This window comes from Budorcas taxicolor, chromosome 23 (genome assembly GCF_023091745.1).
Source record: "Budorcas taxicolor isolate Tak-1 chromosome 23, Takin1.1, whole genome shotgun sequence".
Classification (NCBI taxonomy): domain Eukaryota; kingdom Metazoa; phylum Chordata; class Mammalia; order Artiodactyla; family Bovidae; genus Budorcas; species Budorcas taxicolor.
In genome coordinates, this window is record NC_068932.1 from 20,749,049 (window position 1) to 20,772,233 (window position 23,185).

General features: G+C 37.5%; 1 protein-coding gene across 2 annotated transcripts in view; it reads right to left on the minus strand.

The window, feature by feature from the left end:
* Positions 1-22,429, minus strand: part of CHUK (component of inhibitor of nuclear factor kappa B kinase complex) — a 40,712-nt gene extending 18,283 nt beyond the window's left edge. For both annotated transcript variants that reach the window (XM_052660661.1, XM_052660660.1), the window contains exons 1-14: positions 22,300-22,429; positions 17,929-18,023; positions 16,250-16,364; positions 15,338-15,407; positions 14,427-14,515; positions 12,668-12,757; positions 12,396-12,520; positions 12,123-12,230; positions 11,375-11,510; positions 6,657-6,851; positions 5,594-5,696; positions 2,881-3,004; positions 2,341-2,492; positions 673-734 (exon numbers count right to left, since the gene is read on the minus strand). In XM_052660661.1, coding sequence (XP_052516621.1) covers positions 673-734; positions 2,341-2,492; positions 2,881-3,004; positions 5,594-5,696; positions 6,657-6,851; positions 11,375-11,510; positions 12,123-12,230; positions 12,396-12,520; positions 12,668-12,757; positions 14,427-14,515; positions 15,338-15,407; positions 16,250-16,364; positions 17,929-18,023; positions 22,300-22,404 — 1,569 coding nt within the window. In that variant the 5' untranslated portion in view covers positions 22,405-22,429. The remainder of the gene's footprint in view (positions 1-672; positions 735-2,340; positions 2,493-2,880; positions 3,005-5,593; positions 5,697-6,656; positions 6,852-11,374; positions 11,511-12,122; positions 12,231-12,395; positions 12,521-12,667; positions 12,758-14,426; positions 14,516-15,337; positions 15,408-16,249; positions 16,365-17,928; positions 18,024-22,299) is intronic.
* Positions 22,430-23,185: the final 756 nt, after the last annotated feature.

The window sequence follows — 23,185 nt, forward strand, 5'->3', positions numbered from 1 at the left end:
CTGCCTGCAATGCAGGAGACCCTGGTTCAATTCCTGGGTGGGAAAATCCCCTGGAGAAGGGATAGATTATCCACTCCAGTATTCTTGGGCTTCCCTTGTGGCTCAGCTGGTAAAGAATCCTCCTGCAGTGTGGGAGACCTGGGTTCAGTCCCTGGGTTGGGAAGATCCTCTGGAGAAGGGAAAGGCTACCTACTCCAGTATTCTGGCCTGGAGAATTCCATGGACTGTATAGTTCAGGAGTCACAAAGAGTCAGACACGACTGAGCATTTTTCACTTAACTAACTTAACTAATTGATGATTAAGGCAAGAGAGGTAAACTAAAACTGTCCCGAGTAAACCAGGATGTCCAGCCATCCTATCAAAACCAGTCTTAAAAATAACAGTGATAACTACCATTTATTAGTCACTCCCACTTAAATCTGTATAACCCCACTAAAAAAGGTCCCCATAATATAACATGGAAACTGAGGCTCAGTGAGGCTTCATTTTAGTCTCAATTACCCAAAGCTCTTGTTTTTATCCACTGTGGTACTTCCCTCTATGTACACATATTACGTATCTGTCTGATATTCAGGAATGATATGAGAAATACTCTACAAACCAAAACCAAAGAATTTCTAAGGGAGACCTCAGGAGTTAATAAGCACACAGAATGAGCTCAGTGATTTTACCTCAGCATAGTGGATAGCCTTTTCTTCCATTTCTTTCCATGCTTTTAACATTTTTTCTGAGGCTAAAAAAAAAGTCTTAATTGGTTATCTCAGAAATAGCCATAGGTTCAATTACTGACCTACCCATCTCTTTGCCATATTAACATCAAAAACAGAGTTATGAGTTGAATTGTTCCCCCAAAAGATGGTGAAGCCCTAACCTTGTACTTCAGAATTTGACTTTATTTGGAAATAGCATCAGGTGCAATTAGCTAAATTAAGGTTGAGTCTTAACCTAGTATGACTAGTGTCCTTTTAAGAAAAGAAGAAGAAACACAGCAACAGACATATGAATGGGAAAGCTCCATTTCACAACAGAGGCAGAGACTAAAGTGCCACAGCTGCAAGCCAAGGAATGCCAAAGATTGCTGGCAAAGTACCAGAAGAATCTAAGGAAGGATTCTTCTCCATAGGTTTCAGAGAGAGCATGGCCCTGACAACACATCGATTTTAGACTTTAAGCCTCTGAAACTGTGAGATAATAAATTTATATTGTTTTAAGCCACCCAGTTCATAGCAATTTGTTATGGCAACCCTGGGAAACTAATACAGATGACTTTCTCTTTAAAAGAAAAAAATTTTTAAAGTAATACATGAACATGGTATTTTTAAAAAATCAAACACTATATAGAGATATAGAAGTCTCCTCCCCTCCACTCTCCACCTTCTGCGATCCCAGTGTTAATCATTTATTACAGCGACACATCTCCTTTTCTCCCATAAATAGAATCATCTCTATATACTTTTCCTTCCTTGCTTTTTTCTCCAACTTAAAACACTGCTGCCTTAAAGATCAAGTGATCTTTTAATATCAGCACACATAGGTCTACCTCACTCTTTTTAAACAGTAGTCTAAGATATACAACTTAATAAGATAAGTCAAAGATAATCTGATGAAATAACTATGTTTTGCTATTCATCAGAATGCCTATAATACACAAACAGAAATAAAATATCAGTCATAGAACCAGCTTTGGTAAGAAAACTTATTTACCCAGCTGGACACTGTTGATCATTTAATTCTGAAATACACACACCTTGCTCAAGATAAGTATACAAACAGAAATGCTGAAGGCAACTCTTTTGGTTTATTATTTGAATTTTAACTCTGCTTTTTACATTTCCTTAGTACATCTGAAGGGAGATAAGCTTAGAATTAAATACCAAAACATTGGAGGCTATGTACAATAAAAAACAGTGGGACTTCACAGTAATTGTTTAGAAATTAAAAAAAAAAACCCTGAAATTGCATGTATTATTATTTATAGAAGGGTTAAGTAATTTAAGACATCCCAGGCTAAGAAGTCACCCTAATATAGACTTTGTATCTATTTTTTAAATGAGATTTGACAATCAAATTCTTAAATCATTTTGCATTTTTCTAAAGGTGAGCAATTTTAGTCCAACTGTGGGGGTGAGGGGTGGGCAGAGTAAAGCTGCTCAACTAAACGTTAAAAAAAAAAACCAACTAATATTCAAACCAAATACAGTTTACAATAATATGAGATGTCCTATCTTTTGTTCTAATATGAATGCAAGTGAAACAACTGGCTAACAGGTAAGAAGGTAACACAGCAGATGGCTTCAAGAGACAAGACACTTGTTTCAAATACATTATCCAACACTTACATATCCCGTACGTCATCTGCTCACTATATCTTTCCAAGTCAAGCTGAATGCTTTTGTGAAAAAACTCCAATTTAGCTTTCAGTTGTTGAGATGCTGAGATCAAAGTGTTTTTCATTTTTGTCAAGTTAGTATTGTATCTAAGAAGGCTTAACCTAAACCACAGCAAGAAAAAAACAAGATATAAGCATTTTACAAAAGTTTAAAAACTCGAACTGCCATAAGCCCAAAGCCTATGTTCCTATTATCAATCTATGAGAAATAGCTGATCTCTAGAATCTCATCTCTAAAGAATTTCTGCTTGTGATACTCTGATAAAACAATCTTCTTATACTAGGAGCATTCAGGAACTACTGTTAGTCTACTGCAACTGGATGGTTTCAGACTGTTAATAACAATTCTATATGCCTCATCAGAATATAACATTACAAACCGGCCCAGTAATATATTTTTGCATGGGATATTGACTAGGGAAAAGTAGCAAAATTTAATTGAGCATGAATGCACATGACACTGTGCCTATAAACAAGAGAATTCACTTACATGGCTGCTCTCTGTCCCTGAAAGAGCCTGCTGTAGTCTTCTTTCAGCCCAGACACATAGTGTACTGCTTCAGCCCAAACTTTACGCAACTGGATAATTGGAAGCTGTATTTTGCTGTCCTGTACTATGTGTAAGAAGATGGGGGAAAGGAGACAGGAATTACTTTTTAAGATTCTAGTGTTCATTTATTATTCTTCGTGATTTTCTGTCCATACAAATATTCCTATAGATGCTAGAAACCAGATGCTAGAAAGAAGCACTTGTTACAGTTCCATTCAGTCAGTGTAACTTTATTGAACACCTGCACATTACTTGAGTCCTGTTCCAGATACAAGGGGAAATAAAAATGAAGACATAATTACTACATAATCACAAAGCTTACAATTATTCCTGTATCTGTCTTTTTCTTCCTTGTTTCTCTCCAATCTGGAATCCTCTTTTTTTTTCCCTCTCCAATAATCCAAATTATTTATTCTTTTGAAGTTCTAAACTAAGTCCCAAGTACTCCACAATCTGCTATAGTCTTTTTTGCTTCTGAATAACAAATTTCATCTCTTGAACTACCAACCCAGCTTCAGAAAAACACATTGGGTAAATATGCCTTTAAAAATATGCCTTAAAAGATATGCCTTTCTCAATGCAAGACTTATGAAATTATCTATTTATGATAATCTCTTGTGTTTTCTTAGGTAAAGAGGGATGTTTCTTTCTAAAACCATGGCAGGTAGATATTAAGTTCAATGAAATTTCATTTTAACATTATAAAATTCTCCAAGATTGAAGAGAGATTCATCTCGTACTTTAAGGTGGTGATTATATTCTGTTATTCTTTTCCAATGAAAATCTTCAGAGAAAGGGTGCTACAATAGGTTTCACATTGAGAAAACACATTATCTGAAACAGATGTCAAACAAATAAAGCTGTATATCTGGAAAAATCTTTGCCTCCCCTAATAATGATAAATAGCCTCAACTAACTTCTCTTCTATTTTTACATACCCACACTTAATCATGAGGCTTCCTCTGACAGACCAAACAAACAAAACAAAATAAAAACTCACACACTTAAAAAAAAATAGTCTAGGGAAAGAGAGTCTAGAAAAAAATTATATATTAAAAAAAAAAGTCTGAAAGTGCCCAGAAATGATACCCCAGTAGCAAGAAGCATACCAAGTAACCAAATTTTGATTTCTAATGCTGTTCTCAATTAAAGGAACCAGGGCTCCTTGGAGAAATGGCCAATTCTAGGACTATGGTAGAAAATTTAAAACATGCGCCTGGAATACTACATGGTACCAGAAAGTAAGGAAATGCTTAAAAAAACAAAAGCAAAAACAAAAACACCCTCACTGATGGGTCAAGTAGAAGAGGACTAGGAAGTCAAGTGAAAGAGCTTCTAAGGTAAGCTGAAACAATTTGAATAACAAAATAAACTAGTATTGGATTATAATCTATAATATAAAATAAATATCCACGAATTCAAATTTATATCATAAATGATTAAATAAATTAATAAATGGGAGAGAAGAGATAATTCATGTAAGCAGAAGCATTTTCAATAAATTATATAGACATTCTACCCTAAAGGAGGAGGCATGTAACTCCTACTCCTTAAGTGTGGATTCTTGCACAGTGATTTCCTTCCACAGAGTACTGAAAGGAGGAGAGGGTAAGACTAAACTTTACAGTGAAGAAAGCTGACTACTTCAGCCATGTGAGCAAGGTAACACTAACAGTCATTAATCATGTTTATAGTATGTACCCTTTATATAATGTTTTCAAAATGGCACTTGAATTCTTTGATCTTTCTCTCAAAAACCCATTATCCTAGCCTAATCATGAGAAAAAAAATCAGGCAAATTGCAACAGAGGGGCATCCTACAACATATTTGATCAGCACTTTCAAGGTCATCAAAAATAAGGAAAATCTGAAAAACTATCACATCCAAGAAGAGCCTAAGCAGACAGGACAACTAAACGTAACATGGTATTCTGGATGGGATTCTAGAACAGAAAAAGGACACCAGATAAAAACTAAAAGAAATCTGAATAAAGTATAAACTTTAGTTAATAACAATATATTGGTTCATTAGTTGTAACAAAGTACCATAATAATGTAAGATGTTAACAACAGGGGAAACTATATGTGCAGGGGAATAACATAAGAACTCTGTCCTATCTGCTCAATTTTTCTATAAATCTAGAACTTTTTTTTTAAACTAATGAAAAGGAAAGATGACATAATTTCAGCCCTTGTGACCAATTTTGTCCTTGATTTTATAATATGCTTGTTTTTAGTTTTGGGTAGATAGAAATTAACCACTTACTTCTTTAGTCGAAAACATTAATTCTCTGAGGAAAAATGAAATCATTTGAACATTAAGTAGTATTCATAGGATAAAATGAAGTATTCGAACATGCTTAAGTAGTGAAGAAGAAACTAAAAAGTGGGCTTAATTAATAGTGAAGATTCAGTTTTTCACGTGAGAGTCATATTCATAGGAAAGTCGTCTTCTGCCAAATGAGGGGTCTGGTGGTGATTTTAAATCTACCTCTTCACCTTCCAAACCATACAAACCCATCTTTTAGTACATATAGAATCCTGAAGTATGACACAGAACAGAAACACCAAAGAACCATTTCTACTAATCATGTCGTGTCAAAATTATATTACTTCAGGTTTAAAGCTCAGTCAGTAAATGAACTATACTTACCAATATAATTTACACAGTCAGATAAACTTCTGGAAGCAAATGGTCCTTCATATACAGTCTTACTTTTATCAAACAAATAAACCATATAGCTATCACAGCCCCTCTGAAAAAAAAACCAACAATTAAGAAGAAAAGATTCTTGAAAATTCTAGGTTCTCTAAGTACCTAACCACCAAATTTCCTACTTTGAAATGCCAACTGTGAAGTCAAGTTCATTAGCATACATCTCACAGACTTAAGGTCTAAATTTTTATTTAAGGAAAATAAGTAACAGTAGTATGGACTAAAGTGAAAACAGTCACCAGACCCAAAAGGGCAAAAGCAAAAAGTTACAACAACATACAATGGGAATACTTTTTTAGTAATCAAAAGGAATGAAGTAATGATATATGCTATGGCATGAATCAATCTCAAAAACATAATAGTAAGTGAAAGAAATGAGACACAAGAGATTAAGATTCCACTTGTATGAAATGTTCAGAAAAAGCAAATCTATATAGGCAGTAAGTAAATTAGTGATTTTCTGGGGTGGGCAGAATGGATACTAGTAGTTAAAGAACATAAAGACAAGGAAATGTTTTAAAACTGATTTATGATGATGGCTGTGCAATTAGGGTGGTTTGCTAAAAAAAAAAAAAACTGAACTGTACACTTGAAATGGTTAAATTATATGATATATAAAATATGCCTCAACAAAGTCAAAAAAGGAAAATGAAATGAGTCATGACCAGAATCATTTATTACCATCCATCCATCCTCTGACAGGACCTATGAGACTGCTGGTCTGATTTCAAGGTTATAGGCTTCAGGAGAAAAAGAGGAAAAAAAGGATGGAAGTGGCACCAAAGAGAATGTCATATACAGTTTAAAATAACCAATGTTTCATTTCTATCTTTTCACCTTGCAAAGCAATAAGCATAATGAGTAGGATAAAACTAAAAGAAGAATTATAAGATGTGGACCACTCCCCAGATGATTCCAAACAGACATCAAAAATGCAGGGCATGCAATCCCTCTATGCAAAGAGATTTCTTATACTCTAGGTATATTAGAATTGTCTTACAACTCCATCCAGAACACACTGAGAGGCTGGTTTCCGAGGATCCAGAGAAATTCCCATCTCTGAAAGAAGCTCTTGAGAACCAGTATTTATTCCAGTTTCCCGCTCAATACGAGACTGTAGTGAATGAAGACTTTCATCAGGTGGTAACAGAAAAGAAATTATCTTTGCAGAAGTCATATTTAGGATATGTACTATCTGTTTAAATAAGAAAAAAGAGAAATAACTTTGATTATTTGCTACATAAATGATTCAGTGCTAGTTACTTAAGGGCATTATCTCTGCATTAAATAAGATTCAATCATTTTCCAAAATGAAATCTTCTATAATTATGACATTCTGAAAACTAAAGAGTAGAATTTACTTTTCTACTGCAACAGATGTTAGTTCCCAGGAATTAAGTGTGAAAATTCTAGGGATGTATAAAATCAAGAAAGAAAAACTCCAATTTAAATAAGCAACACTTACTTTTGAGAAAGGTATCACTGACCTAGAAGGAAACGTTTATGAACTGCCTAACAGATGCCAGCCACAAGCTAACTGCTTTCACATAACATCTTGTTAATCAGCTCTTCTACTCTCCTTTTTGGCAAAACAGAAACCAGAGCTCTGAGAACTTCTCACTTAAAAGTCCCACTGAAAGTAGCCAGATACAGGCCAACTAAGTGTGAGACTGAGTCAGGCAGGGCTCTACTGAGGTAACCAAGGATAGTTACAGAGTTAGAGGTCAGTCTTCTGAACAGAATCTAATTTTAAATTTTTGTCCTTCTACTGCCCTTGGATAAGCCATACAAAATTAATACCTATGTTTTCCCAATGCCTTACACTGACTAGTGGATGCAAATGATTAGAAGTATTGATGACACAAATGTTTATCACAGAGGTAAAGAACTAACTTCCCTTTAGTATATAATAACTTCTAAGTAAGGCAATGGCACCCCACTCCAGTACTCTTGCCTGGAAAATCCCATGGACGGAGGAGCCTGGCGGGCTGCAGTCCATGGGGTCACTGAGGGTCGGACACGACTGAGTGACTTCACTTTCACTTTTCACTTTCATGCATTGGAGAAGGAAATGGCAACCTACTCCAGTGTTCTTGCCTGGAGAATCCCAGGGACGGGGAGCCTGGTGGGCTGCCGTTTATGGGGTCGACGAGTCGGACACGACTGAAGCGACTTAGCAGCAGCAAGTTTAAAAAAGGTGAGAGGAAGAGAAGGGAATCTTTCAAGTTGACATGGATTACAATACAAGCATACCAGCTGAGACCTGCCATTCCTTCCCAGCTTCGGCAGATTTTATCCTGTGACAGTGGCCACTAAGATCAATAGCAGAAACGTAGTATGAAAATCCTAAAGTGGACATTTACTTTTACAGAGGGCATATTTCAAACTATTACGGGGTTCTCACAGCTTCCCACTACCAAAGCCAAGATAGAAGGGAGCAAAACAAAGGGAGAGGAAATACAACCTAAATGAATTCTTTTGTTCATTTAAATATCTGATAAGTATCTACTATGGTACAAACTATTAAGTGTGTTGTGCTAGTAGTGGCTATGCAAGCTGAATAACTTAATGATCCTTGCCCTCTATAGGATAACAGTCAAATAAAAGATATTAAGACACAATAAAAGAACTAAGAGACAAGGCAAAATGCAATAGGTACTGTAATGATATAAAATATTATGCAGATTTCAAAGAAGATTCTTTGGTGGGAGGAAAGGGGTGCTTTATAAGGAGGTACTATTTGAGCTGAACTTCGAAAAGAATGACTAGAACAAGAAAAGACCGAAAGAAGAAAAGTTCTAGGCAAAAAACAACAAAGTAGGCAGAGAAGTAGAAAGGGATGAGCATAATCAAATGTACCTAAAATGATGCCCCCTTAGGGGAAAACGGGAGGTAAGACTAAAAGCGTAGGATGAAATGAGACCAAGACAGATTCTGAATACCAATGTAAGCATTTGGAATTTATTCAGTAAGCAAAAATGAACTGTGGAAAGCTTTCTAAATTGACAACCTAAGTTTAAAATTGGTAAAACACTCAAAAAATAAACTGTACAAAATAAATGAATATGCAGATTGAGGGAGATGGAATAGTCAGACAGCCAAAGTGATGGAAGGGTGATGGGGCAAGTAAGAAGCAGAGGAAAAGCTGTAGAAGCAGTTAATAGAGCAAACATGCTCAGTTTTTCATGAATTATGTCTTGCCAGTGGGACCACCAAGTGTAGTTACAAATACTCGGCAGAGAGCTGTACAATCACAACTAAGGAGATAAACTTGGAAGTTATCCATATTCAGTTTATAGTTAAAGTTATGTAACTGAAGAAATTGTCAAAAAAAGGAAGAAAAGTAATACGGAAAAAAAGAAAGCTAAGTAAAGACTCTTAGGATATAGTTATACTTACAGGCATGAAAGAAGTGGCAAAGAATGTTCAGTATACTTTTTTCAACTTTTTTGCATATTTAAAGTTTTTCATAATAAATATTTAGAAAAAATGTAATCAGAATCTACAAACTTTTCTTAAGGAAAGGAAATAATTCAGTGACTGTTTTACTGATTTCTTCTTTCTTTTTCCCCCCAGAAATATGGGATGAGCTTACTTTTTAAATTCATTTTTACCTGGAAGAGAACTGCTTTAGCATGCTGTGTTGGTTTCTGCTGTATAACAATGTGAATCAGCTATAAGGACACATATATCCTGTCCCTCTTCAGTTTCCCTCCCACCCCACCCCTCTAGGTCATCACAGAGCATCAAGCTGAGCTCCCTGTGTTACACAGCAGTTTCCCACTAGCTATGCTGATTTCTTCTTTAAATGAAAATAAAACAGATGTCATTCCCTCCTTTAACAATATAATAAACACCTTAGAAAAATGTCCTATAATAATAGCAATCTATTCTGCAGTTCATGCTTCTGTGCTCATGACATTCCTCTGCTTGCAAATCTTTCCCCCTACCCATTCTCCAGATTAATACTTCCTTATCCTTCAAAACTCAGTCCTATTATTATGTCTGGGAAGCAACCCTGAACTACTATGACTAGTACCCTACACACCCCTTATTCTGAAACCTCACGCTAATACTGATCCTTTAAAGAAGATGTTACTGTACCTAAACTGCTTCTCGGCCTTTTGGCTGAGATTGCAGATGGTAAAGCATCTGTTTACGATGTGGGAGACTCGGGTTCGATCCCTGGGTCGGGAAGATTCCTTGGAGAAGGAAATGGCAATCCACTCCAGTACTATTGCCTGGAAAATCCCATGAACAGAGGAGCCTGGTAGGCTACAGTCCATAGGGTCGCAAAGAGTCGGACACAACTGAGCGACTTCACGTTCACGTACCTAAACTACAAATAAATATAAATATATATATATATATTTTGCCTAGATTCACAGATATACAGTTCAGTGCTACAAACTGAGCTAAAGTCTACAGAACACAAAACACATAAGGAGTCGTCCTTACTTGTGCTCTGTAAAACAAGCACATGCTCACAGACTCCTTGCAAGTAGAAATGATGTTATGGTTACCATGAAAAGACTGAAAAATATGAGAAAAAAAACAAAAATTTTTGAAACCAACAAAGAACTAAAAGGTGTCACCAAGTCCTGCTTGTCTAACATGCTGGGGGATGATTTACTCCTTGGCACAGTAGAAGAAAACCAAATCACGACACAAGCTGTCTTTTCAGTGTGAGCCAAGAAGGACATCAACACCAAGTTCCTATTTAATGAAGTATATCAAGGTAAGAGTAAAACCTGACATTACTACTACTTTCTCATTTACATTTTAGAAACACTATCTACCACAAGTAATCAACAAATATGAAAAGATCACAGATGAGTTGTTTCTACATATACAGCATAATAGAACCTCTCGTTCATATCAATGGATATTTACTGAGAATCTGGTACGTGTCCAGCTTTGTACAGAATGCCAGCATAGGAACACTGTGATGGTCGGATAGATGACTGTTAATAAAAGTAAGAAAAACAATCTCAGCATTAAAGAAGACAATCTATGTGGAGAGGCATGAATGGAAGATGAGAAACAACTAGAGAATATAATAAAAATGGTTAAATGACACACTGTGAGGTAGACACAGTTTGGAGAAAAGGAGAGTTGAATATGTGCCAGTATAGGTGAGGGGATATAGAGAGATAGATATCGGCCTGGGCAGAAGAACAGCATCTGTCAACACAAAAATGGATAATGGGCTTGATGGCATAAGGTGCAATGACAAGCTGGTCCTAAGCGAAGTAAAGGGTAAGAGAAATGAAACAAGCACTTGGATGAGGTAGACCTAAATGAAGAAAACCCCCACAAACCCAGTAGACTTGATTTGGTAGGCAAGAAAAAACTGTTAGTTTCTTGGACTGGAGAATCAAAAAGCCTTTTCAAAAAATAAAACAGGCAGTTCATGCAATACGGACTGTAGGATGCAAAGGAAGTATAGAGGCAAAAAGCCAGGTAGGAACCTTCCTCACCAAGACAAATCCAATATGATTAGACCTAAATGAATGAGGTGAAATGGTACCAATATGAGAGAGGGGGAAAATCCAAAAGATACTTCAAAGGAGTGATCAATAAGACCACTTAGAAGTAAAACTGAGAAAGCTTACTAAAGAAATAGAAATGTACTATTAAAATATATTTATGTCCATTCTCCAATCAGTTTGTTAACTTCAATGCAAGTCTTATGAAGTAGACCCCATTCAAACTAACCTTCAAATTCAGAATGTGATCCATTAATACAAAACATCTTGGCTGCTTCAAAGTAAGATCAACAGGTCCTCCTCTCTGCTGAGGATCCCAGTTTAGCATCAACTGCAGCCAGTTTTCCATGGGTTCTACTATTAAACTAGAAAACATACAAAAATAGGATAAAAATCATTATATTCCAATTTTCTTTTAGTTTTGTAAAAAAAAAAAGTGGTTGTATAGGTTGTCCATATCCTTTGTCATTATTTGTATGATATTATATCTTATTTCCAAATAACTGATGAAATGACAGGTAACAAACTTTTTTCCACTAAAAAAAAAAAAATCCCAAACCCATATGTGCAAGTTAGTTATGGGCAACTCCAATGGGTGAATTCAGTCCCATTTCCCAAGGAACCCATTCATCACAGTATTCTAAGAGTGTTCTTAGCACCTAAGCCAATCAGTTGAATGGCAGTTCTTATTTCCACTAGACTGGTGCTGTCCATACGGATGCCACTAGTCACAAGTGGCTATTTGCATTTATACTTAAGTTAATTAAAATTAAATAAATTTGAAATTCAGTTCTTCAGTCTTACCACCCACCTTTCAAGTGCTCAGAAAGACTCATGTGGCCAGCATTCATATAAAACATTTCCATCATTACAGAAAGTTCCAGTGGATAATGCTACTTGAAGCAGACAACAACTTTACTGTTCTTTGACATCCCTGAAGAAAATGAGACAAACTTCCTCAACTAAAATACACATACCTACAAAGGCTATTTGGTTGAGGTAAATGGCTACTAAACCGAACTTCTCCTGTCATTTCTTCACATGCAAATATACACTTTGGATCCTTCTTCTTTATCTTCTCATGCCTATAAAAACAAAAGCTACTTCAGCTGACAACCTGAGACATTTTTGCCTTTTAATTTTATTCAGTTGTGTTAAAAAGTAATTATACCATTTAAAGAAAGGTGGCCAGAAGGGTACTGAAAATTTCACTCCCGTTAAGCATACCAAAGTTCCCTCTCATTTCTTACCAGGTAAATGGCTGCAGATGATGCAAAAAAGGCCTATATCCAGCAATACATTCAAACACCATGGTCCCAAAGCTCCAGTAATCAACAGTGGCTGTATAAGGCTTATTCTCAAAGAGCTCTGGGGCCTTAAAAAGAAAAAAAAAAAAAAAAATGCTTTAAACATCAACACTGTAAGAGAAAAGCTACTTGAGTTTTGAACTATTACATTCACAACCTTAAGAAATAAGAATAATCCTGTACACTTAAATTCAAAGAAACAATATGTGTCTTACCAGATACTGCAAAGTTCCCACAAAAGATGTACAAAGACTTCCTTGATCAACATCTTTGGCATATCCCAAATCAATTATTTTATGCATAATCTGCAAAACAGTAAGTATTAAATGGCTGAGAAACTTGAAAAGGAAATGGAACAAAGTCCTTGTAATGCTCTGAGAGGGAGGTGGTGAAGAACATGGCTCTGGAATAGGACAAACATGTTTCAAGCCTAAGCTCCACCACGTAGATAAATAGTTATGTGACCTTGATCAAGTTATTCCTCTGTTTCCTATATAATGATATTCCTAACAATCCCCACTTCACAGGATTGCTATTAGGATTCAATGATAATGAAAATAATTTAACAGTGTCTGACATATAGTAAAAAACTAAATCAGTTCAGTTTAGTTGCTCAGTCATGTCCAACACTTTGTGACCCCATGGACTATAGCACACCAGCCTTCCCTGCCCATCACCAACTCCCGGAGCTTGCTCAAACTCATGTCTGATAGACATGAGTTGGGATGCCATCCAATCATCTCATCCTGTCATCTCCTTCTCTTCCTGCCTTCAATCTTTCCCAGTATCACAGTCTTTTCCAATGAGTTAGTCCTTCGCATCAGGTGGCCAAAGGATTGGAGGTACAGCACCAGTCCTTCCAATGAATATTCAGGATTGATTTCCTTTAGGATCGACTGGTTTGATCTTCTTGCAGTCCAAAGGACCCTCAAGAGACTTCTCCAACACCACCATTCAAAAGGCATCAATTCTTTGATACTCAGTTTTCTTTATAGTCCAACTCTCACATCCATACATTACTACTGGAAAAACCATAGCTTAGACTAGACAGACTTTTATTGTCAAAGTAATGTCTCTGCTTTTTAATATGCTGATATAGACTGGCTTTTAATTTTTATTTTGGTATATTCAGAATAAGCTTGGTCCATTAAACTGGAAGGCATAGGCAGGGTGACTTCCAAACTTATAAGAAGCATCATACCGTCTTAGAGTGGATCAATGTGAGTAAACACCCATCTAACTTCAAGAACATCCTGAAGTCTCAGGATACACACACAAACAAAAAGTGAGTAGCCGCCGCAAAGCATACACAAAAGGTTCCTAAGAGAAGAAGCACCAAGGTTTCATCACTTCCAACTGATCATTATCTTCACTACCTAAGGCCATACAATCCAATTCAAAGTTCACATTCTTGGCTTTATGTCTTTATTGGAATGGAATTTGGGCACTAAAAGCAAGAAAACTGCTCAAATCACTTTGATAAAAATAAATATTCCAAGAATTAATTCACAGTTTCTAGTTCTTCTCAAGATGACTCTTTCAGGAATCTGAGAAATCAAGGTTTTGAATTTTAATTAATAATAAACTTAGGACTTTTGGGGAGGAGAATGACTTTGTTTTGTTTTTCTTAAATATGAAAACATACTTTAAACATATTTTTTTTTCCTTAAAGAAGACCAAGGATGTTTTTTGGATGTACTTCATAACATCCAAATTAACAAATTACTTACTGCCTACTAGCTCTGCTAGATACTGTGCTGGAAAAATGAAATGAACAAGACAGATGTAGCTCCTTCTCTAATGGAACTATTATGTTAGCAGAGGAGACAGACAAACAAAAAACCACAGTTCAGTATAGTGAGGGCTGGGATAAAGAAGCACAGAATGCTATGATGGGCACCAAACCTCAAAGACTAACGACATCATGGAGACTCTATTCAATTAGCACAGAACATTTCTTCAAGTTTTACCTACCTTTCCACCAACATCCTGAAGAACTATGTTTTCAGGTTTTAGATCACGATGTATAATTTTGTTTTCATGCAAATATCGGATCCCAGATCCTAAATAAAGTTTAAAATGTATTTTGAGGTAATAAAAAAACACTGAAATAAAAAAAAATTCAACTCACATTTTGTACAGATCTGGTCTAATGCTCAGTTTTATATGGACCATCATAACTACATGATTGATGATTTCATAGACACTCAAATTTTCTCCACAAAAATAGGGTAACATTAATCAGACAGCAGAATTACAATATGTTCCCATTTACCATATGAAAATTAATATTAAAAAGAAATGGAACAAGCAATTGAAAAAAATCCCTGTATTATCATTGGAGCCTTTCCTTCTGACCTAATTCAACCTCTTCAACTAGACTTTGGCCTCCATAACCTAAGAAAACAAACAAAATCAAAATATATAGAGAAACATAATCTGGCCTTCTGAGCTCTCTCCAAGGGCCTATGTCCTGGTTATTTTGGAAATTTTTCAGGAGTAATTCTGATTAAAAAGAGATTTCACCTTAAGACTACTTATGCCTATGAGAAGCAATGTCCCTGGTAAAGAAATTTACTATGTTAATCAGAGAGGAAGGAATGAATAAGATCATTTCACACCCTTTTTTTTTGGCAACTAGAATATCTATTAGTCAAATGGACACAGACAACACAAAAATTAAAAACAAAAATACTAGTTTTAAATTAGCATCAACAGTAATACTTAAATTTTTCTGATAATTTCTTCAAGATAAAAAATTCCTTATACTTAAAAACCTATGCTTTGTATAGTTTATCAACAATTCTAATTTCCAAGCAGTATACAGGCTCTTATAGACCAAATGGGCATTAAATTATGATGGAATTTTCATACTGATTACATACCTATATCACTCAGTAAAGAAAGTATCTGGCTTTCTTTAAGTCCACAGCAATTTTCTGGTTTGTTGAGTAGCTAAAGGAAAAGAAAATCTAAAAATGTATATTGCCAATATTGCTGGGCAGTAATACTGATACATTAACCATTATACTTTGAGAGAATAAGAAAATTAGTCATGATTAAGAAAATATAAGGGGGAAAAATCACCAAATCCACACAGAGGACATGTAAATTTCATGGCAAAATTTATACAAGTAAAAATAATGGGAGAAGGTATTTGAAATTTTACAAGGTTGAAAAATCTCACAGATAAATATATAAAAATAGTCATATGATATTTAAAATAATAGCCATTTTAAATATATAAAAAGAGCTTCCAAGGTGGCACAGCAGGAGCCATAGGTTTGATTATGATTACTGGATGGGGATGATCTCCTGGAGAAGGAAATGGCAACTTATTCTAGTATTCTTGCCTGGGTAAATCCTATGGACAGCCCATGGGGTCACAAAAGAGTTGGACATGACTTAGCAACTGAACAACAACAACTGGTAGATTTAAAATGAGATGGGAAAGAAAGATTTGCCATAAACACTTTAAACATTGATATTGTGATCTAAAACCATCAATATAGTCCCATCCTGAAACACCACTACCACCAACAAAAATATTCATGTTCTAAAGCAGGGGTCAGCAAACATTACCTGTAAAGGGCCAGAGAGTAAGTTCTTTAGGCTTTGCAAGTCATGCAATCTCTGGCACCACTACTCGACTCTGCTACTATTTTAAGAAAGCAGCCACAAAAACAGATAACAAGCCATAGTCTCCTGACTCTTACTCTAGATTATTGTACTGAGTGGGATTCAAAGACTGCTAGAGTTCGTGTTACTATCTCATCATCTCAAAACATCCACACTACCTTCCGGAGATCTCCTCCAGAACAATATTCCATTGCTAGAAGAGGCACATCGTTAATCAAAAAATTCAATTCCTCAGGAACGTCACAGGCCTTTACAACATTGGCGTGGTTCAACCTAACAAGGGGAAAGCATTATATTAAAAGATTTGTTTCCAGTGAAAAGGGACTGAGTTTGAAATAGTAGTTAATTGGGGGCAGTGAGACGAAAGACTGACTTTATTTATAATATTCTAATTTCTCATTTGTATAATTAAAAATTGATACTTGTTTAAAAATTTTTAATTTGTGTACAAATACATGTTTTTCAATAAATATTGAATCACATTATATATTGTTTCCTAACATCTTTTTTTAAACTTAGTAATATATCAAATCACCATCATCATCACACAGTGGTCTCTAAACTGGAATAGATTCCCAGGGCCCAAGGACCTAAAGAAACAGAATTTCCATGTGTAGAGCCTGAGGATTTGTATTGTTAAAAAGTTTTTCTAGTGATTCTGCCACAGAGCCAAGTTTGAGAACCATTAAAATGCATTGAGAACACTGAAGTAAGAAAGTGCTTATTTCAACTCCAGACTCTATTACCTATCAGTTGTATGACTCTATAAGCTTCAACTTTTCTTTAGTAATGAGACACAGGGTTGCTGTGACAACTAGAACATGGGTAAGCCCTTATTAGCACTCTACCTGTGGAGGTTTTAAAACATAGCCAGCCACTTCTCCCTTCAAAAGCTTAATTCTCTTTCCCTGAAGTAGAGGCTGTATTTAGTGACTGATTTCTAATAGAAATTATTTGGAAAGGATAGAGTGTAGCTTCTGAAGGAAGATCATAAAAATATGTCTGCCTGCTCTCTCTCTCTCTCTCTCTCTCAGATCACTGACTTTGGGGAAAGTTAGCTGCTATGTTATGAAAACATTCAAATTTCCCTATGGAGAGAGAGGCACATGTGGTGGGGAACCGATGCCTCTAGCCAAAAGACACTAAATGAGCTTTGGAGGGGATACTCCAGCCCCACTCAAGCCTTTGGATAACTGCAGCCCCAGTCAACATTTTGAGATGTTTCAGGAGGCATCTCTTAAGTCAAAACCACATAAGTCACTCCCAAATTCCTAAACCACAGAAAGTGTGAGACACCAAACTTCTGTTGTTTTAACCCACTAAGCTTAAGGATAATTTTTTACAAAGCAATAGATACAATGTTTAACAAAAGTAGGTGAGAGTAAAAATATTTTTTTAATGAAAGTAGTGATTGCTATTTAACTATAAAGTATAACAGATAAGCACTGCCTGAGACCCAAAAGAAACAGATTCTGCCCTCAGAAAGCTGAGTCTGATAATACCTAGCTGACATTTTATGTTTTTGGAGCAGAGAAAGGTTTACAGCAGGGCCATGCAAGGAAATGGTGGCTCATGCTCTAAAAAACCCCAAGTTCCCTGAAGGGCTTTTTGTTTTTCTTCAATATTATACTATCATTACTAGATAACTATTTAAACAAAACCTACTTAAGCATGATGTGATGTTATTATTTGAAATAAAACACACAAATTTAATGAGAAAGAGAAAAATATGTTCCTCAAAAGATCCTAAGAACAATGGATTCCTAGCCTCCTTCCCTATGATGACATCTGGCTGGGATGCAAAACTGGGGAAACTTAAGTCATCAAGTACACTTACTTCTTCATGATCTGGATTTCATGGCACCACCGTTCTCTGTTTTTGGTACTTAGCTCTAGGCGACAAGACTTAATTGCTATTTTGAGATCAAGTTCCTGCCAAAATAGAAAGTCAACAGAAGATAATAAATTAGGTTCTTGCGCAGATTTACTTGCTATCAAAGAAATGCCAACTTGGGAAAACAAAACTCTTTTAGCTTTACTAATTAAACATATTTATCCACAGTTCTCGAGTCAATGCTTCTGCCAAGTAAGCCATGAGACTAAACTAATGTTTTTAAACTGACCTTCAAACACCAAAGCACACAAGCAAAAAGTTACTGAGGCTGATCCTGTAACAAATGTCTTCAGAACACCATCTTATACATGCTGCTAGAATATAAAAAGACTGTCTCCCCAACAACCCCTTTCTGAATTTAGTCAAGGTAGCTAAAAAGGGTCCCAGGTTCCAGCATAACTAGAATGCAGAGAATGATTCAGGGCTCCCTGCCTCAACAGTAAGAAATAGTTTTAATATGACCAAATCTAATACAAAAAACTCCAGAACTATTTCCTAATTTTTGCATTTCAAATGACATTAAAAAACTCCTAACAATGGTGGTATGTTTCCATGTCTAGAAAACAGACCTAACAGATCTTGCCTCTATGACTAGTAATTTAGCCAATTCTAAGTGAAATTAAACCCAACCTGATGCACATTACAGGAAGTAGCCGGACCTCATCACATTCTGGCAACAGTAATAATGCAGCCCACGAACAGGAAGCAAGACACAACTTTTATAGGATGGTCTGAAATGGGGGACAGCAAGAAATAAGATAACTGATGTACAGAGAGAGAGTGAGGAATGAGGCCAGACTACAATCCAACCTAACCAGGGTCCTCCCTCCCTTCAACCTCTCGTTGCGAGCAGATACTGAGCTGCTGCTAGGTCCCCTGTACGTTATCACTATGGAGTCAATCTGGTACAACCATGAACAACATTAAGTCCTAAATTCTCATATGAGTAAGGCAGAAAACTATTTCAAAAAGATTTCATCCTAAAGGATCCTTCAACCTCTCAGTTTATATTTCAGCTACTCTCTGAAGGCCTTCCTCACTTTTCACAGAGAATGCTCTGTGGAAAGTATATACATGTCCAGCAAAACAAAAAAAGAAGAGTTCGGTGCTTAAAAAAAAAAGGTAATAGTAATATGCAGGAGATGAATGGTGGTGATGGCTGCACAAAATGTGAATGTACTTAATGCCACAGAACTGTACACCTAAAGGTGGCTAAATGGCAAATGTTATGCACATTTTACCACAATAAAAAATGGGAACATACTAAGCTAAATTAGTTTCTATTAGTTTCTTTACTATAGGACTTCACAAAGCTTTTAATACGCTATTGTGGGTTATGACTTTGCAAATGACAAAATATTATATGCAGCATTTATAAAATGTACTGACCACAGTATCCTTTTTTCAAAGCATTTTACAAGATTAGTTTTTCCAAACATTTTGTGAGAACTGCCACCCTATGTCCTAGGAAGAGTTCTTGGTTATTTCACCATGCTTCGACCTCACTCGACAAATACCTTCACTATACAGGTCACCACATTGTACTTAAGGTGTTTCTGTGTCTACTTCTCTCACTAGACTTGAAATTCTTTGAGCGCAGAAAATACTGTTTTTGTTGATTCTGGTACCATCAGCTGTCAGCTACCCAATAATCAGTTAAATAAACCATCTCACATCCTTTTCTCTTTCTCATTGTGATTTAAGAGGGGTAGATGAAATATTGAGATGTGGCTTCCACCAAAACACAAGGATTTGAAAGCCAAACTCAAAGCTCTAATTGGAAAAGTAATGACACTGTATCCAAGTCTTACCACAGAGTATTCTCTTCTCACTAGAGACTCAGTTGTCAAACGTCCCAGTTCTGGGGAAGGGCCACTGTGAACATCTGGAAAGTTCCCAAGAGATTTCTAAGATTCTAGAGGAAGCTAAATCTCTTCCATTTAAACAGTGATGAATTCCAAAGACACATCTCTGGTTTGGGGGAGGAGAAAATTAGGGAGGAATTATTGTTTAAAGACCAATGCCCTGGAGGCTCAGATGGTAAAGAATATGCCTGTAATGTAGGAGACGCAGGTTCAATCCCTGGGTTGGGAAGATCCCCTGGAGAAGGGAATGGCAACCCACTCCAGTATTCTTGCCTGGAGAATTCCATGGACAGAGGAGCCTGGCAAGCTACAGTCCGTGGGATCACAATGAGTCAGACAGGACTGAGCAACTAACACTTACTCTTTCTTTCAATGTTTAAAGGGTACAGAGTTTCAATTTGGGAAGATGAAAAAATTCTGGAAATAGATGGTGATGGCTGTTGCACAACAATGTAAACATACAATGTCACTAAACAGTACACTTTAAAATGATTAAAATGTCAAGTTTTATGTTATATATACTCCATCACAATTTTTTTTTAAATTTGATATATTCATTCATCCCCAGCCAGGGACCAAGCAAAGCAGTCACATAAGCATGTGAGCATGCAAACTTCTTTTTCTTATGACCAGACTGACCGGCAGGTTGATTGATAACAAAGCCACAGGCAACATTCTGCTGGAAGTACTTGGCCCCTTCTCTTTACTCTTTGAATTCCTTGTGTCTGATGGCGAAAATTATTAAATTTACTACTTGTCTGGCTGTCAAAATACTTAACGCCTGGTCCTTCACCTTCCTTTCTCCCTCTCTCCAAGACTCCCTCCTATGCTCTACTAGAAACATGCTTCACAAAATTTCCTGTTATATCAGGGACGTTTGTCATTGTAACTGCCACACAAACAAACCGAATCCTCCCAGGTAGACTCCCATCTACCTTACCTCCCTCCCTATGCTGTGAGCATTCTACTCACATCCATACTTCTTAGGACAGCAAATCATGATTCCCCATCTTGAATCCACTTCTTAGGTCATAGGTCATGTACCTTTTAGTAACAGCGTAACTGTTCATCTTGTCTTATATGTTTTTCCACAAAGATTTACCTTTTACAAAAAATCTTCAAGAACACCACTTTTATCTTGACATTTCCTTTTTTTAACATCAGTTAATGATGATGAAGATGATGACAACAGCAACAACATAGCAGCAGCAGGAGCTAACTTCTGAGAGCTTACCATGGGTGTGGCACTTATAAATATCTTATTTAACTCTCAGACTCATGATGTATATACATTATTGTAACTATTTTACATGTGATAAAATAAAAGCTATACTGCAGGGAATATTGTTCCAGGGTCTATAAAGCTAATGGGTCTGAAAATGTCCTTCAAGAGAGCATGTGCTGTGCTAAGTCTCTTCAGTTGTGTCCAACTCTTTGCCACCCTATGGAGTGTAGCCCACTAGGCTCCTCTGTCCATGGGATTCTCCAGGCAAGAACACTGGAGTGGGTTGCCATTTCCTCCTCCAAGGGATTTTCCCGACCCAGTGGTCAAAGCTTGTCTCTTCTGTCTCCTGCATTGGCAGGCACATTCTTTACCACCAGCACCACCTGGAAAGCCCTCAAGAGAGCACGGACCACCTCAAATGGCAATGCATAAGGCTGTATGTGTGTGCATCTGTCTGGGGAAAAGGTTCATAGCTTTTATTGGTATATGAAAAGATTGGCTCACACATGATCTTTAGATGCTACTACAATGGTTAAATAATTTGTTATTTTCAGTTAAATCGAAGCACAATTTCCGAGTCTAATGTTAACTGTCTTCCACCTGCTAGAAGACCTCACCCTCATTCTATCTCCTCCTCTTGTGAATCCACGATCATTTCACCAGCTGTTCCCTACTTAGAACGCATCCCCAATTCCAAAGCCTACCCAATGAAACCAAAAGCTTGACTGCTGACCCACTATGACACCGTCCTTGTCTACTCCAGGCCCTACAGACATCACAAGGCCTGCAAGCACACACAAAAAACACACACATTCCAACAGGCAGCCCCTCCTCAGCCCCATCTTCTCACTCACTTGTGCTCACAATACACACTCTGACATGTGTGTACCTCCCACACCCTGACTCTATATTCAGAGGGACACGTACGTACCAGCACGCTCGGTAAACACATCTTGACAGTCATAAAAGTTCTCCCTAATCGCTCTCTCTCACACACTGCCCAGGACCTCAGATAAACCTCGGACTCAATCGCCAGGCTCACAAATACAATCCGTCCTCTTTCCTCTCTCTCTCTCTCTCTCACACACACACACACACTGAGGCTCACTGGCCCACGACCCTGCCCAAGGTCTCACCGACGATCTCTCACGTACTGACAGGCACTGTGTTCCACAGGCGCCCTGACAAACACCCACCGGCGCTCCCTTGCGCGCCCCGCCTCACCCGATGTTGATACAGGCAGACGTTCCCGAAGCCGCCGGTGCCCAGCCGCTCCCGCATCTCCCAGGGCCCGCCCGCGCCCGGCCGCAGCCCCGGGGGCCGCTCCATGGGGCGGGAGGGCGAGCGGCCTGAAGCTCCGCCACTGTTTCGAGGCCGGTTCCGGGCCGCAGAGGCTCGCGCGTCTTTCTTCTCGCGAGAGGCAAGCGTCATTTCCGGTAAGTGCGGCAGCAAAAAAGCCCGCCCCGAGCCCCGCCGGCGAAACGGGGAGGATCAGTTCAGTTCAGTCGCTCAGTCGTGTCCGGCTCTTTGCGACCCCATGAATCGCAGCACGCCAGGGATGGGTACTTTCAATCCCCTCTCTCGAAAAGTTCCCTAGGCATTTTCGTAGCTGAGAAAACCCACGTGTTTTCCCAGTCTTCAAAAATATAAGCTCTCCAAACCATTCCCTTAAAATCACTTTCCAAACTTCGCCGTATTCGTCTTTTCTAAACTTAAGGTTGTCCCCACCCCTGTCTACGCTTCACCTTATTTCAGACCTTTCTTCCAGCCCCACCACCCACTGAGGTGCCACTGGTAAAGGCCACCGAGGATTTAAATATTGCGAAATCCGAAGAACTAGAAAGAATTCTGCGCTAACAGGCCCGTTGATGCATTAGGCTTCATAATTCACTTTTCTTCTCTTAAATGACTTTGTATGCACCTGTTCTAGGATCTCGCCTATAACCCCGAACAACTCAAGGATGTGACGCTGTTCCGGAGTGAAGAATGCGCCGCCTGACTTCGGGAGCTTTTCCTTAAAATCCTCACGGAGCTTGCTGTCAGGCGTACCTCCAGTTGTGGGTTTGCCAGCACGGTAGTTCCTCATTGTGGGGACTGTTTCCGGCACTCA